Source organism: Lissotriton vulgaris, chromosome 4_1 (genome assembly GCF_964263255.1).
Source record: "Lissotriton vulgaris chromosome 4_1, aLisVul1.2, whole genome shotgun sequence".
Lineage (NCBI taxonomy): Eukaryota > Metazoa > Chordata > Amphibia > Caudata > Salamandridae > Lissotriton > Lissotriton vulgaris.
Window position 1 is genome coordinate 744,235,529 of NC_141691.1, and position 19,108 is coordinate 744,254,636.

Below are 19,108 nucleotides of genomic sequence, written 5' to 3' on the forward strand. Positions count from 1 at the left end.
ACAGGGGACAACCCTGTCTGGTTCCTCTCATAACCTTGAAGGGCTCTGTCAAGCCACCATTAATTAGCAAAGAAGCAGATGGATTACGATACAGAAGCTCTATGGTCCTCCGAAATCTATCCCCCACGTTAAACCTCTTCAAAGCCTCCGATAGGTATAGCCAATTCACCCTATCGAAGGCCTTGGTGGCATCAAGGGTAAGAACAACCAGTGGGATTTTCTCCTTTATTGCAATATCTATTGAGCCAATCAATTCATATGTAAGTTCACCAAGCTGTCTCCCTTTAATAAACCCCTTTTGGTTCGGAGCTATAATATCCGGAGCCACCCGACCGAGCCGATTAGCTAATATAGATGTAAAAATTTTGTAATCAGCATTTAATATGGAGATGGGTCTGTATGAGCCGCAATCAGAAGCGGGTTTACCAGGCTTCAGGATGAGGGTTATAGAGGCATTATTCCATGACTCTGGTGGTAATTCGCCTTCTCACAGAATTTGGTTGAACAAAGTGGCCAGCACTGGTGCGACCTCCGAGACAAGTTTTTTATAGATCTCACAAGGCATCCCATCAGTACCCACCGCCTTTCCACTCTTAGCTTTCTTAATGGCCTCCTCGACCTCTGTTATGGTTATTTCTTTATCTAGTGAGCAGGATTGCTCGGTAGTTAAGGAAGGAAGGGATATACCTTCCAGCCAATTAATAATGTCACTCTGTTTAGGCTTAAGATCGTCTTGGTATATAGACTCAAAGAAATTCCTAAAGACTGCCCTGATTTCCTCATCCCTGGTAACAGTGCCCTGCGCTGATGTGACTGAACAAATATTGTTACGGACCCGGTCAGATTTTGTTTTCCAGGCAAGTAGCTTTCCTGCCCCCTCTCCATATTGAAAATGCGAAAGTTTGCTTGCCTCCCATCTCTGTATAACCCGCTTCTCCAGTACTGTTGACAATAAAAGCTTCAACCTGTTCAATTCAGCTTGTTTAATGGTAATGGTTTGATTATCTGTAGGAGTGGTGTTATCTATATCCCTTTGTAGAGTCGAGATATTTCTTTCAATGGAAGTTACTTCGTCTGTATATTGTCTCGCACGGTAGACTACTTTATTTTTAATAAGACCTCTTAATGTACTCTTGAATGCGTCCCAAATTATTCCAATGGGGGCTGTATCCTTATTAGTACTAAAGAAGTATCTTGTCTCTAATTGTAAAAAAGTAATATCTTCTATTGAAGAGAGAAGAGATCTGTCAAAAGACCATATTCTAGTAAGAGGTGTCGAAGTCAGTTTTAGATCTAGCACTACTGCAGAGTGGTCAGAGAGATGTATTGGATAGTAGTGTATTGCAATGATATAATCAGCTAGGGCTCTACTTGTGAGGATGAAATCAATTCTGGATCTGTGCCTATATTTCCAGTTTCTAAACGAAAATTCTTGCTTTAGACCCTCTTTAAATCTCCAAATATCTATATAATCGTATTGGTTCGTTAAACCTAATAGACAGTTTCTAGATTTAGAGATGGTTTTCTGCCTACTGTTAGGGGATTTATCTAAAAGTGGATTCAAAGTTATATTGAAATCTCCTGCTATAATCACAGGATCAGGGAAGCTAAGTAGGTGGCTAAAAAGTGTTTCCAATGCTGAGGGGTCATCTATATTGGGGCCATAATACTTCTTGGGGATTTTAATCTTCACTTTGATGACCCCAATGATGTAGTAGCAAGAGATTTATTGAGCTCATTTGGTGCTCTCGACCTTCACCTCGCTCATCTGGGAGCTACTCACAATAGAGGTCATCAGCTTGATGCTGTTTTTGCTAATACTGCCAACCTGCAAGCCCTCCAGATGTTGGCCCTTCCCTGGACGGATCACCACCTTATTCCTTTCAGTTGGTTGTTGAAGAACCGGGGAGATCCCGTGCCTAGACAACATACTGTGGAACGACTCTGGTCGAAGCTGCCGGTTGACAGCTGGGTTGAAGAGCTAGCTATAACTCGCCCTGACCCTGTAGATGACACCAATATTGCTGATCAACACCTGGCTAATTGGCTCACTAACTCTCTTGATCTACTGATTCCTAAAAAAAGGAGGCTTATCAGGGAGAGAAGAATCACCTCTGCCCCCTGGTACACTCCGGAACTTAGGAGTTGTAGAACTTCTTGCAAAAGGCTTGAACGTGCCTGGAGGAGAGTGCAGACGGAAGAAAGCCGGGCTAATTATAAAAGAGAGATGAGGAAATACAAAAGTGCATTGAAGGAGGTCAAAAAGAATTTCTTTAGTGATAGGATTGAGAGGGCAAGTAATTCTCCAAGAGAATCGTTTAAAATTTTTAAAGAACTTTTGAAAGCCCCGGTCCCGCCAGTCGTGCATGCTAATCCTAAAGATAAATGTGAAGAACTGGCTAGTTTCTTCCATTCAAAAATAGATACAATCCTATCCTCTCTGCCCGCTATGCCTCAAATCTCTGAGCCAGCTGCTGGTCCAATAAGCTGTCTGACCGAACTTGTCTCCTTTGGCCCCTTCTCGGAAGAGGAGGTCACAAAGGTCTTGTTGGAGATGAAGAGTGGTTCTCCGAGTGATCCAGTGCCTATGAAACATCTTAAACTTGTGGCTAACACTCTGTCAGCTCCGCTAACCGACCTTATTAACCTTTCTCTCTCTCATGGCATAGTTCCTCAGAGATGGAAAAGGGCAGTAGTAAAAGCCTTACTGAAAAAACCAGGCTTGGATCCCGCCAATTTGACCAACTTTAGGCCAATTTCGCTTCTGCCGGGGTTTTCTAAAATCGCCGAGAAGCTGGTTAACCGTCAGCTTTCGTACTATCTTGAGTCCAACCACCTGTTGGGAGACTCCCAGACTGGTTTCCGGCCCGGCCAGGGAACGGACACAGCCCTGCTGGCGGTTGTGGAGGAAGCAAGGAGCACTCTTGATACTGGAGGATCAGTGGCAGTGATCCTCCTGGACTTGAGTGCTGCCTTTGACACCGTGAGTCATCAGGTGCTCCTCCAACGCCTGTCAGAGGTAGGTGTCTCAGGGACGGCCCTGAAATGGTTGGGATCCTTCCTCTCCAACCGTTTCTACCAAGTCTGGGAAGGGGCAGAACAGTCTTCCCTATTCCCTCTTCAATGTGGAGTCCCGCAGGGCTCATGGCTGAGCCCTACTTTGTTTAATGCATATATGACTCCACTTGAAAGAGTGGTAGCCCCTTCGGGGCTGAAGATCATCAGCTATGCTGATGATACTCAGCTGGTGGTGGGCCTTACTCAGCTGGCGGAACAACCTAACGTGTTACATGACTGCCTGGCCAATGTCTACCAATGGATGTCCAACTCGGCTCTAAAGCTCAATGGAGGAAAAACTGAGCTGATGCTCTTGGGCAACCCCAGTCCCTCCATTATTGCCAGCTGTTGGCCCCGGTCTCTTGGCGATCCACCATCTCCCAAGAAGGAGATCAAGTCCTTGGGAGTATGGTTGGAGGAAGATCTGTCCTTTAGGACCCACGCCAGGAAGACCGCGGGGGTTTGCTTCGGTCTTCTGAAGTCAGCCCGAAAGGTGTTACCACTGCTTCCGGATCCAGCTAAGAAGCTTTTGATGCGTGGTTTAATCCTTTCGAGGCTCGACTTTGGAAATGCCCTGTTTCTTGGTGCCCCTGAAGCGACCTTTAAACAGGTGCAAAACGCAGCTGCCAGAGTCTTGATGGAGATCCCCAGAAGGCAGTCCGCTGCCCCGGCTCTCAAAGCGCTTCACTGGCTCCCGGTTAAGGAGCGGGTGAAATTCAAGGCGCTGTGTACGGCCCATAAAATTCTACATGGCAAAGGCCCCCCCATCCTTTTTAATTTGGCCCGTCCTTATAAACCTCCACGCCCTTTGCGCTCAGACCAGCAACATCTTTTGCAATCTGCGAGAGTTAGGAGAGCTAGGACTGGGGGCAGGCGTTTCTCGGTACAGGTGGCATCTCTGTGGAACTCTTTGCCCCTTAAGATTCGCTCAGAGCCCAAGATCCTACTATTTAGGAAACTCCTTAAAACCTATTTGTTTCCACAGTAGTGAGTAATCGAGTCTCCCTTTCCTTGGTCTGTCGCGCCGGGATGCCCCCGGGTAAGCTGAGCGCGTTACAAGTTTCATATAATAATAATATCCTACAAGAGTTAGCTTAGTGTCACCTAGTTCTATTGCTGCAATGGCCCATCTCCCTCCGGTGTCTACTTTATGCTGTGTTAGTTTAAATATCACAGATTTTTTAAATATGATCGAGACCCCCCGTGTGTTAGAACCTTGTGTTGTTGAGATAGCTGATTCTATCCATCTATTTCTGCGAACCAAATCGAGCATCTCACTCTCGATTAAATGTGTTTCCTGGAGGATAATGATCCCCGCATCACTGTCTCGGAGATCGGTCTCCTGAGGCGGAAAGCCGGGAGCGCTAAGACTCATTTTTAAAAATTACTTGTGATACTGTGTACTTTATTCTTCACTTACCTATTTCACTCTTGGCACTCTAAACAGCGGTAGCGCTGCAACGACACCCCCCATCTCCATCGCCATTTTCGAGGGCGAGGCGCGTCCTGAGACACGCCCCCTCTGCTGGCCACGCCCCCTTCCAGGGTATAAATAAAGCGCCGTCGCTTTACAACTCATTGACATCGGTCTCCTGAGGCGGAAAGCCGGGAGCGCTAAGACTCATTTTTAAAAATTACTTGTGATACTGTGTACTTTATTCTTCACTTACCTATTTCACTCTTGGCACTCTAAACAGCGGTAGCGCTGCAACGACACCCCCCATCTCCATCGCCATTTTCGAGGGCGAGGCGCGTCCTGAGACACGCCCCCTCTGCTGGCCACGCCCCCTTCCAGGGTATAAATAAAGCGCCGTCGCTTTACAACTCATTGACATCGGTCTCCTGAGGCGGAAAGCCGGGAGCGCTAAGACTCATTTTTAAAAATTACTTGTGATACTGTGTACTTTATTCTTCACTTACCTATTTCACTCTTGGCACTCTAAACAGCGGTAGCGCTGCAACGACACCCCCCATCTCCATCGCCATTTTCGAGGGCGAGGCGCGTCCTGAGACACGCCCCCTCTGCTGGCCACGCCCCCTTCCAGGGTATAAATAAAGCGCCGTCGCTTTACAACTCATTGACATCGGTCTCCTGAGGCGGAAAGCCGGGAGCGCTAAGACTCATTTTTAAAAATTACTTGTGATACTGTGTACTTTATTCTTCACTTACCTATTTCACTCTTGGCACTCTAAACAGCGGTAGCGCTGCAACGACAACCCCCATCTCCATCGCCATTTTCGAGGGCGAGGCGGGTCCTGAGACACGCCCCCTCTGCTGGCCACGCCCCCTTCCAGGGTATAAATAAAGCGCCGTCGCTTTACAACTCATTGACATCGGTCTCCTGAGGCAGAAAGCCGGGAGCGCTAAGACTCATTTTTAAAAATTACTTGTGATACTGTGTACTTTATTCTTCACTTACCTATTTCACTCTTGGCACTCTAAACAGCGGTAGCGCTGCAACGACACCCCCCATCTCCATCGCCATTTTCGAGGGCGAGGCGCGTCCTGAGACACGCCCCCTCTGCTGGCCACACCCCCTCAACGCCCCGACCCCCCCCCGCATAAATCATGTGCCTGGGCAGGACGCGCAGCGGACGAGCGCAGCGGGAGCGCCGTTTGCGCGCCAAAGGCGCGCCTAAGGCAAGCCCGTCTGTGCCCGTCCGTGCCACGGCCGGGCCCAGGGCCGGACACGCTGCCCAACCCACGGTACGTACAAATCAACTACCTACCTATACCCGAGCTGATCTACTTGCTCTTAATCACAACAAAAATCACTGTCTCAACATTATTAATGCCGAGACATGGGTAGGACCCGCATGCTGCCACCATTGCAGAACTCTCCTCACTCCGGAAAAACAGTTACCTAACATGAATAACGCAACCTCGCTTCGAGGAGCCTTGATCAACGCAAGGTCCATTTGCAAAAATGGTGAGCACATTCATGATCTCATTACGGAAAACTACATTGACATGCTCTTCATAACCGAAACATGGCTGAAACCATGGTGCAACCCGATCATAGCCCAAACTGTCCCCCAAGGATACCTCATTCAGAGGATCGACAGACAAGAACTCAGAGGTGGTGGCCTGGCCATCATCCATCGAGATTCACTGAAATGTACCACCATTGAACTCCCAGACGTAAAAGGGGCAGAAAGCATGGGTTTCTGCATCCAACTAAATGAGGAAAATACCTTTGCGGGAGCCCTCATCTACCGCCCCCCAGGACCTCAAAACGGTTTCTTCGAAAGCTTCGAAGATGCTCTCAGCACTTTCACCTTAAAATACGCAAACTTCACCGTTTTGGGAGACCTAAATTTCCACCTAGACAAACCCAACGACCCCAACACCATATGGCTCAACGACTTAACAAATATCCTAGGACTGAAAATACTGACCAAATTGCCCACGCATAAAGCAGGCCATATACTAGACTGCATTTGCACCAATACCAATACCCTAACTGTCGAAGACCCGCTGATCCAAACATGGACCGACCACTGGTTAATCCCTTTTAATCTAACCACCAACAAGAAAAGGTCTAACACCGTCAACCAAAAAATTGAAGTCCCTATGCAAAAAGACTGGAAAAAGCTTGCCAGCTCACCAAATCTCCTGCTCACCGCAGAGAAATCTAAACCATCGCTGTCCGGAGACACAGAATCCGATTACAAAATATTTTGCAATTGGATCTCGGAGTGCTGTGGTCCGGCCAACTCTGAGAAAGTAAGAAAAAAGCAGAATAGAAAATCGGCACCCTGGTTCTCCCCCGAAATAAAAGCCAAACGTACAGAGATCAGAGTTCTCGAAAAGAAATGGCGTCAAAACTATGATCCTAAGGAAGCTCTTGCCTATAAAATCGCGAGGAAAATATATCACTCTATGATAAAAAACGCCAAAAAAGACCATTTTCTTCAAAGAATTAATCGGTCCAACAATAACCAGAAACAAATCTTTAAAATTGTTGACGAGTTTATGAACCCCAGAATCCTCAGGCAAGAAATACCACCCTCATTAGCTCTCTGTAACGACATAGCTGACTACTTCGAACAGAAAATACTCAAACTTACCTCAGACTTCCCTGACCCTCCTGAACCCCCCCCCTATGATGCAACGCCACCAATTAACAACAAACCCCAGTTGAAAAATTTTACTCACATCAGTCTCGACGAATCCCGACAAGCAATCCTCTCCAGTAAATCAGGCTCCCCGTTTGACCCATGCCCCCCTATGCTGCTCCACACTCTGGTGGACACAGTAAATCCAGCCATAAACTCCATTATAAACTCCTCTCTGACTACTGCATCTATTCCGGCTGAATGGAAGCTCGCGGCAGTCAAGCCTCTGCAGAAAAAGCCCCTACCCGACCCCACCACGCTCTCCAACCTTCGCCCCATCTCGTTGCTCCCACTACTGTTCAAACTGACCGAGGCGGCAGTTAATAAACAGTTGACAAAACATCTAGAGGAAAACCACCTATTTCATCCAAACCAGGCTGGTTTTAGGGCGAAACACTCCACAGAGTCAGCCCTCCTACATACTGTAGAGACCCTCAAGATGGCACTGGACCAAGGGAAAAAGGCCGTCCTGATCCTGCTCGACCTGTCGGCGGCCTTTGACACGGTCTCACACCCCGTGTTGATAGGCCGCCTGACAGAGTCAGGGCTAGCAGGAGCTGCCCTCGAATGGCTGAAAAACTTTCTAAGCCATAGGAGACAAGTAACCGTGCTAGGAAACTACTGCTCGGATGAAAAAACCATAAAAACAGGGGTACCACAAGGCTCAAGCTTGAGCCCGGTTTTGTTCAACCTTTATATGACCCCCCTGATAGAACTCATCACATCCTTTAACATCAGCACGATATCTTACGCTGACGACACCCAGCTTATCCTAGTACTGGATAACAACTCCTCCAAAGCGGAGGAAAATGTAAAAACCTGTCTGACGGCAACCTTTGATTGGATGCGAACGAACCATCTCAAATGTAATTCAGGTAAAACTGAAATCCTCCCTTTTGGCCAAAACAACCTTTTCTCCCCCTCCAATTGGTGGCCTCAAGACGCCGAAATTCCCCCTAACACCATCACGTCGGCCCGTAACCTAGGGATAAGGTTTGATGAAGCCTTATCCTTCAAGCAACAAGCAGGTACAGTGGCAGGGTCCTGTTTCAATATCATCAAAAGTCTTAGAAGATTCTTCGACCTCCTTCCCCTAACAGCTAGAAAGACTGTGGCAGTAGCCCTCATCACATCCCGCTTAGATTACTGCAACAGCATCTATGCAGGCTCAAACAGAGCTGTTCTGCACAAGTTGCAGATGGTTCAAAACGCCGCCGCCCGCCTGGTGCTAAGACTACCCAGGAAATCATCTGCCTCAAAAGCACTCAAAACCCTGCACTGGTTACCCATCCACAAAAGAGTGCTATTTAAAATCCTGCTCATTACGTTCAGAGCCTACCACCAGTCAGGACCGACATACCTGTCCCAGAGGTTTGGAAGATACACTCCCCCACGGTCACTCAGATCATCCAACCTAAACCTACTCGCAGTCCCCAAATTCAGACTTACCACAAAAGGTGGAAAATCCATCGGAGTACTTGGAGCCAAAGCCTGGAACAAGCTCCCATCACAAATGCGCCTGATCCATTCCGAAAAACTGTTTCGTAAAATGCTCAAAACATGGATCTTCAAAATCGAAGACTCACTTTGCTTAGCGTTAATCTAACCCACACTTTACTCATAGACCAGGATCTACTTATAGGACCTTCCTTAAGCAGCATCCCTACTTCCTCTCTGTCGGGACAGCGATGTCTAGCGCCAAGATGCTCCCTGGAGTGTAAGAGCGCTCTATAAAAGCCTATTCACATCACATACTGCATAATTTTGTTAGCCCGCGGTTTGGTGCGGAGACCATTAACATTCCAGGATAATATTTTTAATTTACTCATTAGGTTGTAAAAAGAAAAAAAGAGTAGATTGTTATGGCTGACTTTAAAAAGAGGGAACTGGAAAGTTCAAGAAAATAGTTATTATGTGGCTTAAGATGAGAAGAAAAGATAATGTTAAGAAAGTAATTTACACAAACCGATTGGAGCTCTTTTTTTGAAACATAGTTGTGCCCCCTTACCCCCCCATTCCCTCCCCGACACCTACCCTGGGAAAACCCCGTACTCACCAACCGGAAAACTTCCGGAAGTAAGTGCCCCTAGCTCTTCCCCATCTCGTCACCGCATGCCTATTAATAACTACAGTGTGACTCGCCATTACATTCTATGTTTGACTCAGAAGTGAGTTTTGTATCTGTGTTTGTGTTTTTTTTTTTTTTTTTTTTTACTTGCCCCCTTCCCCCTTTTTTTTTTTTAACTTTATCTTTATATTTCCTTAAACCCCTCTTTTTTTCCCCTTTATTATCACTCCTCTTATTCCCATTAAATCCCTATTTTTTTTTTTTACCAGGGTTTTTTTTTTCCCCTTTTCCTTTAACCAGGTTCACTCTTTATAAGCTTTATGAACTTTTTTTTTTTTTTTTTTTTAACATTTCAACTGTAGAACCTCAAGAAATCTACGCAACGGTAGTAAGGGGGATCTTTAAATCCAAAAGTCATTAGCGATCTTAATTCTACTGATTGTGATTGGGGTTATTCCCTCAGATCTTAGTGTCACACTCTTTGATTCTTATTACCAAAGGACAATAAGAGATCGTCTGCTGCTTGCACTGATCTAACGTTGTGCATTTTATTGTCTAACATGATTTTAAGGGATGCAGGGAAACCCATCTGAACTGTCGCGCCTAGCTTACGGAAAGCATCCATCTTTCGCCCAAGCTCCCACTGTTTATCCAAGGTGAAGCGGGACAGATCTGAGCGAATCTGAAAGTTGTAGCCTTTGTATGTTTGGGACTTAAGCTTAAGTGCCTGATTCAAAATTTGTTCTTTCAAAGAGTAAGTATGAAAGTTTACAAGGATTTTCCTAGGCTTGGCCCGCTGGATGTTCCGTCTGAAAGGATCTCGGTGTATGCGCTGAATATCCGCTGCTAATTCCTCAATGGATTGAGAAAGATTTAATGATTCTTTTAGTAAAGTAGTTATATAGCTCTTAATATCCACTCCTTCACTTCCCTCAGGAATATTCAAAATGTGTATGTTACTCCGCCGTGCATTGTTTTCTAAAACCTCCATCCTTTCAGAGAGAGCTTGATCTTCTTTCCTTAGTTTTGCGATGTCTTCCGTGGTGCCCTCTGCTTTCATTGATATTTGGCCCACTGTCTCCTCTAAGGCTTGAGTTCTTAATGTTAGGTTACCTAATCTCTCATCAAGAGACTCACAAAAGCTCCTAATCTCTCTCTGATTAGCGGCTGACTCAGCAAAACCTTGTTTAATCTCTGCAGATAAAGCCGCAAACATAGTTTGTACTGATGCTACAGATATTGTCTCTACACACCTGAAACGACTGCGTCACTTAATTCTTGAGGGGAGCTTGAAGAAGCTTCTGAAAAAATCCCAGCCTCAAAATTATCTTCAATATTGGTAGCAGGGTTCTTGACAGATTCATTCCTGCCAACATCTGGAGGGTTGGATAATGACAAATCATCTACTACCTTTAACTTTCCCGCCTCTATTGTGCTTTGATCCGCTATATTGCTAGGCTCTGGGCTCTCTACCTCAAGCTCTTCCGAGGGGCTCTCCTCTACTTGCATAGTATGAGACAGATCGATACTAGCAGCTTGATCCTCGACTAGAACAGTTAAGGTCTCGAGTGGCATAGCTGACTCTTTATTTTCCATAGTCTTGAAATCTAGAGTGGAAATATTGCTGCTAGATTGAACTTGCTCTTTCCCAAGGTTCAAAATCTGAGGAATCACCTTAAAATATGAACGCAAAGAAGGGGTTATTCTGGGAATAGGAGCTGTAGGAGGTTTTGCTTTAGCACGTTTCTTTCCCCTTTTTGCTTTAACCTCAGTAGAAAGATATGAGGATGTTTCCTGCTCTAATTGTGTGCTTTCCTCTGTCTCAGAAACTTTTTTATCAGTCTTTTCGTCAATATCTTGCAATGTACTTTTTACGCTCTTTCCTCTCTTTTTGCGAGATACACTAGCCCCCACCAGGTCCTTGTTTACACTTTTCCCTCTTAGCCTCCTAACGGACTCTGAAGCACTCATGTGTGCCAGAGTTTGGCTAATGGAAATGCAGTAAGCACTGCTTGCAGTCAGCTCATTCACACGCTTTTTACTTACAGCATTAGAAGACCCAGGGGACCTGTGGTTCAGTATCTGGAGGAGCGTGAAGTCCGATTATCCGATTGTAAAGAGGTCTGAAAACTCCATTCGCGCTTTTAACTCTGTTTGCGCGATGAATGCCAAAGAGACTTTGAATTTGTCTCACCCTGTTCAACCCCTCGGCGGCTTGTCTCCACGGATATAGCTCAGGTGGGGGCTTACCGCTTGATAGGCGTTCCCTTCCTTGTTCGTCTCCAAAGCTGCCGAGGCTATCGAGACTGCCGGGACTGCCGCGCCCTTCCACCCGATCTCTGCTTCTGACTCCAGAAACACGGCACATCGAGCAGGTAGCGTTTCCCACGCTAATAATCAGCAAAACCACTAACCTCTTAGGAACGCAGGGGTCAGCAAGTCAAACCTGCAATTTAGAAATCGCTGGCGAGTCGGTCTCACAACTAACGGTCAGGCATCTACGGACGAAACGGAGCGGAGCACTGCAGCAGTCAGCCGACTGCCGCCATGTTTTCCCCCGTGTCTCCTACTAATCTTGACATATTGTGGGCATTCCTTAGCATAATTGTGGCTGTCATTGGTATATTGGAGGTCTTGACAAAAAGGTGTTCTTACTTCCCATATGGTAAGCACTCTTTCTGTGACATGGGCTTTTCCTGGCATATTGGTCCCCATCCTTCACATACCTGTGCCTATCTATTGGGTGATGGTGGCTCTCATATAAAATTACTCATTATTGACATATTAAAAACATTCTATGCATATTTGTTGCTCCTCACGGCACATTATTGACCTTGGAAAGTGGTTTATGTTCTGCATCCTTGACATTATTCTGACTATCCCTTCACACTGCTGGTGGAAATCTCTGTCCTATGGGATTGTAAATATGAATGATAGGCACATTCTGTCCATATGTGACAGTACTGCATGTGAGTGATGAATGGCAATGATTCTCTTGTGTTTGTGGACCAAACATGTATTTGCAAAGAATCAAAAATTAACATTTTTGGGTAAAAATAAACATTTTATGGAAATGAGGAGCTTTAGTTTTGCAGTACTGAACCTATTTATCCAAAATGGAAAGTTTGTAAACTTTGTATTTGATAGCAAAGATGAAATGGCAAGCTAAAGTGTGGCGACAAAGGTACCGTGTTCCATAAAAATATTTAAACCTGATAAGTGAGTAATAATTGATGTTGAGTTTGAGTGGCATGTGAAATCCCACCATGTACAGAATATATCCCTTGAGATAAGGCTACCAAGATGACTGTGGTTTTCACAGCTGTAAATAGATTGGTATGGACAGTGACAGATGCCACTAAAAGGTATGGGGTGGGCGGGGGGTAGACATATAAATACAATTATTTACCTGGCTGCCAGCCACTGCCTCCATCGAGCTCCATCCTCTTCTTCCTGCCATAAGCAGGAAGCACACACAAGGTCCCCTAAGCCAATCACCATGACAGCAGCATCGTGATTGGTCTGAGCACTTTGCTTTGGTGCTCAGATAGGTACTGTGAGCCTGTGCATTTTCTCCACAAATGGCTGTACCATACAGCTAGTGGGGAACGTGCAAAGTGCACATATTGTTTGGCCGGCCAAACTGTCATACGCACTTAAATACACGAACCACTTCTCCCCTGCTGGCTGTGACTACAGCCTATAACCCTGCCCTGCAAACCTCCCTCAGTAAGGAAAAATAAAATTATAATAACTGTGAGTCATCATTTTATTTTTCCTGTTTTCACTGCTGTGAGCAGTGGGGTGGCGCTCCTCCTCCTTAGCGGAGGAGCCGCCTCTGGGTATGGAGCTGCCAAATCCAGTTAGGAGACTACTGCAGCAAAAAAGAAACAGGTATCGGCGTCTCTGGCCGGGAAAACCAATGTGGGGAGATATGAAGCCGACGGCTAAACTCTCCTGGGGCCGTCAATCAGCTTGGCGGTCTCTCATCCTGAGACAGCCCCGTCTTCCTTGGCCTACATTTGAATCCTGGAGGAGGCACCGAGCAGACATGGTATGTCTATCCGGGCTGCCCCTGGTTACAAAGCAATGAGTCTTCATTAAAGTAAGGTGGCACTGTCATTGCAGGTGACTTCTCTGTTGCCCCAACATAAAGTCTGGTGTGGGTTGTAGGTTCAGTATTTTCTCCTCAGTGTAGCCCATGCAAGAACAGCTGCTGAGTTACAGGGAGAACGCCCGACCACACTACCATAAAAGCACTGTTCTTTAGTGAGGCAGGAAGGCCCACACTGCTCACATAACTGAGGGGGCCACCAAAAGCCAGCACCTGGTAGGAGATACGGGCCAAACATCACGCTCACCACCCGCTCCACTTCAGGGAAAGATCAATGCAGCATAAAGCGCTTACCGCTCACTTCGCTTGTGGCCAAGAACCAAAGGAATAAAGCGCTCACCAGTGCAACGTTTTCACAAACACAGGGTATGCCACCAAACCCTGGTATATCATTGAGAGCACCAAGCAGGAATAGGTGCAGCAGGCCAGCACACAGAGTCCTTATAGGGAAGCAGGCATAGCAATAACAAATTCACTTTCACTAATGAGAAGGTTTTATCACCACTATTCCAAACATACCAAACATGAAACCCCACTCCTTCCATATCAGAAATTACCACTGAAAGACATCAGGGAATTTCCAATGCAAACCTATGAGATGAGCAGCCTCACAGCAGTGAGAACCCAAATGTGTTGCGCTGTCACTACTAGGACATACCCACAACAAAGGCACATCTCTCAACTTTTACAACCCAGCACCCTGCCCATAGAGGTGACCTATATGTAGAAAAGGGGGAGTTTCAGACTTGGCAAGCACTTTAAATGCCAAGTAACTATGGCAGTAAACTGCATTTAATTAATTTAATTTACAGGCCCTGGGTATATAGGATACCACTGTACAAGGGATTTACAGGTAAATGAAATATGCCAAACAGGTGTAGACCAATCTTACCAGGGTTATAGGAGAGAGCACATGCACTTTAGCACTGATCAGCAGTGGTAAAGTGCCCTGAGTCATAAAAACCAACAAAAACAGGTCAGAAAAAATACAGGAGGAAGGCAAGAAGTTTGGGAACAACCCTGCAAAAAGGGCCTGGTCCAACCGGCTTGTGTCCACCTGATCACCTTTTAGGTCGAGCCTAGCAGTGAAGATTCGCTGCTCTGCGAGGCATGGTTTATTCGGTACAAGCCTGCCCAACACTTGTCATTGGTTGTTCTGGGTACATTTCTAAAATCTTTACTTTTGAATGGTAAATCGTGCCCATTTGTCCCTACTTTTGGTCTGTCATTTCTTCCCATAGTGACTGGCCCTGTTACAGGGCTGATTTTGCTTTTGCACATTTCAGTTCATTTAGCACACTAATTTTTCCGATTACCTGCCTCATGTTGTAGAAGCATTGCAAAAGTTAGCAGCTGACAAGTGTTACTGCTTCCCCCTCCTACCCACCGTTTTTCCGCATGTTCACCACTTCACACCTTGGCTTTCACTTATGATCTACAGAGTCTGGGTCACTGAAGATCAAGTTGATGGTCACAAAGTTAGAATATTAGAAATTTGACTTTACTTGCTAGCTCCCTTCAACCCAATCTTTCATTTTTAGCATTAAATATGCTTCACTCACTTGCAAGTCCGTTGCTCCGTTTCTATAAACAGGGCTGTAAATCTTGTTCTTTGTCTGGTCAGAAATGTGGCAGCTGTGTCTCTGTTTCCAGTGGTAATTCCCCTTTCTTAGTCCTATAGGCAGTGCTGCATCTTTGTCTTTGTTCCCAGTGGTAACTCCTCATTCTTAGTCTTCTAGGCAGTGCTGCAGCTTCTTCTCTGTTCCTAGTGAAAGGTCCTAATTCTTAATCTGCTAGGCAGGGATGCTAACTGCTTCTCGAGTCCCACTGGTAATCTCTCATTCTCTAGTCCTCTACACAGTGCTGCAGCTGCTTCTCTGGTCCCTATGGTAATTTCACATTTTAAGTCTTCTAGGCAGTGCTGCAGCTGCTTCTCTGGTCCAAGTGGTAATTTTTCATTCTTAGTTCTCTGGGCAATGCTGCTAGCTGCTTCTCTGGCCCGGTCTATAACTCCTCATTCTAAGTCTTCTAAACAGTGCTGCTAGCTGCTTCTCTGGTCCAGTCGGTAATTCCTCATTCTAAGTCCTCTCTATAGTGTTGCAGCTGTGTCTCTGTTCCCAGTGGTAATTCCACATTCTAAGTCCTCTAGACAGTGCTGCTAGCTGCTTCTCTGGTCTCATTGGTAATTCCTCATTCTATGTCCTCTACACAGTGCTGAAGCTCTTCTCTGCTAGTTGCTACTTTGGTCCTGTCAGTAATTCCTCATTCTAAGTCCTTTAGAACAACGCACATCATCACCCTTCACCTAGGACTCTACTCACATACCCACATGCATCAAACGGCAGTTCTCAAAAGATCTCCGCTAAAGTGACCCTTCGGGGGACCCGTAGGGCATTGCAGCGCCGGCCCGATGAGGAGCAACTGCCCAATCATGAAGCATGACATCCCTTGGGGTGTGTGATGGCTACAAGAGGCATGATATGTCTCCCCCCCACTGAGTCCTAGACCTATTACTCTCCCCTTTCTAGCCCTTTTTTCCATTATCTCTCTCTTTGGAGTGAGTGTGTGACTGCTGGCACTACTAACCTTGGAACAGTGTCCTCCAGTTGTTGACGACCCAGTGGTAATTCCCCATTCTAAGTCTGCTAGACAGTTCTGCAGCTGCTTCTCTGGTCCCAGTACTACTTCCTCATTCTTAGTCCTCTAGTCAGTGCTGGTAGCTGCTTCTCTATTCCCTGTGGTAATTCCTGATTCTTAGTCCGCTAGGCAGTGCTGCTAGCTGCTTCTCTGATCTCATCTGTAATTCCTCATTCTAAGTCATCTAGACAGACAGTGCTGCTAGTGGCTTGTCTTGTCCCGTCAGTAATTCCTCATTCTAAGTCTTCTAGACAGTGCTGCTAGCTGCTACACTGGCCCCATTAGTAATTCCTCATTCTAAGCGTTTTAGACAGTGCTGCTAGCTGCTACTCTGGTCCCGTCATTAATTCCTCATTCTAAGTCTTAAAGAGAGTGCTGTTAGCTGCTACTCTTTTCACGTCGGTAATCCCTCATTCTAGGTTCTCTAGATAGTAGTACTGCTAGTATCTTCTCTGGTGTCATTGGTAATTCCTCATTCTAAGTACTCTACACAGTCCTTCAGCTGCTTCTCTTTTCCTGTTGGTAATTCTCACATTCTTAGTCCTATAGGCAGTGCTGCAGCTGTGTCTGTTCCCAGTGGTAATTCCTCATTTTTAATCCTCTAGGCAGTGCTGCTAGCTGTTTCTGTGATCTAGATGTTAATTCCTCATTCTAAGTCCTCTAGATAGTGCTGCAGCTGCTTCTCTGGTCTCATCAGTATTTCCTCATTCTAAGTGCTCTAGACAGCCCTGCAGCTGCTTCTCTCGTCCCATCGGTAGTTACTACATTTTATGTCCTATAGGCAGTTTTGTAGCTGTGTCTCTGTTCCCAGTGGCAATTCTTTATTCTTAGTCCTCTAGGCACTGCTGCTAGCTGCTTCTCTGCTTCCATCGGCAAATCCTCATTCATAGTCCTCTAAACAGTGCTGCTAGCTTCATTCTAAGTCCTCTAGTCAGAGCTGCTAGCTGCTTTCCAGGTCTCATCTGTAATTCCTCATTCTAAGTCCTCTAGATAGTGCTGCAGCTGCTTCTCTGGTCTCAGTGGAAATTCCTTATTCTAAATCCACTAGGCAGTGCTGCAGCTGTGCCTCTGTTTACACATCCATTACACTCCAAACCAAAACACTTAGATAAAAGAAATTGTCCTTTACAACATCAATAGCTCTAACTCTGGCAATTAAGAAACTTATTGCATTGCAAATGCTTGTTGGAAAGTACAGTTGGCAGGCAAAGTACATTATTTTGTGTGTGAGCTGGCTTTAAATATCGTTGTAATAAATGATGCCCGAGTAATATATTTCTGTTTTGGTCTTCTTACTTAACAATTGCAGGTTGTGGGACAAAGCTAATAAACGGTCATTATCAAGAGTTGAACGTTTAATTTGAGATGTTTTTGTAAATGTAGGGTGAAGGTGAGTTCACAAAGGTTGCTGCTTTTCATTCTATACAACGTTTCACGAACAAACTAATAAATGGCCCTGCCCACTAGCTGCTGTATAAGCTGCAATAGTGACATTCCACAAACTACCACAAGATGGCAGGCTAACATAAGGACTTTGATTACCTTTCAAGGAGAATAAAAAGGGCTCAGGGAGTTTGATGGAAAATGTTCGATGCCCGGTTTTGTTCTTAATTTCTTTGTTCTCTTGCTCCCATGCCTATGCCCCAAGCTGTTCCAAATGCTTTCCTGTGTTTGCTTCAGTGTTTTCTGCTTTGGGGAGATCTTGCCTTGAAATAGAAAGTCTACCTTCCCTCTGGCACTCTACTGGAAGAGGACATCTGTTTGCAGCAACTGTCTGTCTCCTCAATCGGTGCTTAATTTGAGTCGGTGGTGGCCACCGGCACTAATTTCTCAGGACCATCATTTATTTTTCTGCATTAGACATTTACTGAGCGCAAAGAGAGAAAAACAAAATGAAAAGACGGAGGTACCGAAAGAGGAGAAAAACGCAGGAAAATTAGAATGTAGGAACCTACAAGAGTGGGATAAAGTAACAGGGAGTGTCTGGTAGTGGATTAAAGAGGCATGAAGTGGAATAAAGACTACATAGCCATAGTACTGGCTGCGCCAAAATTGTGCGGCAGGCCTCAGAGCCCATCTTTGGGCACCAGCACTCATTCTTTCACAAATCAAGCGCTGCCTTTATTTATGTATAGATGTATATATTGTGCATAGTGTTGCCTATTGCCTTTTAGTAACTTCAAAGAACCAGCAAGTTGGAAGCACAGTGTGACTGCTGGAAAAGTCAGTGGTACAGTGCTATCAATTAATAAAACAGTGGTGGGTTATATGCAGGGCTTTAAGTGGGCCTGGTCTTGCCGGTGCTGAGCACTGAAGGTTCTTAAAAGCAGGTTCAGAGACGGGTCCCTATCGGGCTCCCCATTCCTGCGCTCACCCTCAGGATGGAAAAGAAAATCTTTTAACTCTGCAGCCGTAACTGCAGCAGTACCACTGCTCAAAAACTTTGATGCAACCTCAAAGAGACTCGATTTAGTTCTTTCACAGTCTCATCATTTCAGAGCTGAAGCATTTTCAATATTATATACAACAAAACTATAGTGGTTGCTTTGTGCAACTAGCAACCATTGACAAAGCCAATAGTCCTGGCTTGTTGTAGGTGTAATGTTACTTGTTGTATTATATTTCTGGATGCAATGACAGAAGCAAAATAATACCAGTGGGTTGGCACACTAAGCTAGGCACAGATTTTTAGTTTACGTGTGTTTAAGCCGCGTCCTAAATTATATTGGCCGCTCCCCTTTGAGAGACCCCCAGTTTTTTCATCCCACTTAAAGCTCTTGTTATATGACAAACATCTCAATATCCGATTTCTTGAAGAGTTCAAGGTCGAGTTATTTGGCTGTGAAACGTTAAACAAATGTTACTATGTTGGGAACATAACAAGTTCCAGTGAATTTATCTGGTGAATGGATGCCAAATTCATTCCTCTAACACCTGTATATATCATTTTGCATTATAGCGGCATCAAAATGCTTTACTTTGTAGTCCGCCCCGGTCGTCGCATTCCTGGAACAACAGACCTAAACAAGAAAATGGCACAATGAACAGGTAAAACAATGTGTTATTGAAAATAATGAATGTATTTGAATTTCCCGTTTAGAAGCAACCTTTAT

At 45.4% G+C, this 19,108-nt stretch overlaps 1 protein-coding gene across 1 annotated transcript in view; it reads left to right on the forward strand.

Moving 5' to 3' along the window:
* FAM217A (family with sequence similarity 217 member A) overlaps positions 1-19,108 on the forward strand; it is a 101,657-nt gene that overhangs the window by 45,133 nt on the left and 37,416 nt on the right. Inside the window, exon 3 of the mRNA XM_086966855.1 lies at positions 18,955-19,043. Coding sequence (XP_086822981.1) covers positions 18,955-19,043 — 89 coding nt within the window. The remainder of the gene's footprint in view (positions 1-18,954; positions 19,044-19,108) is intronic.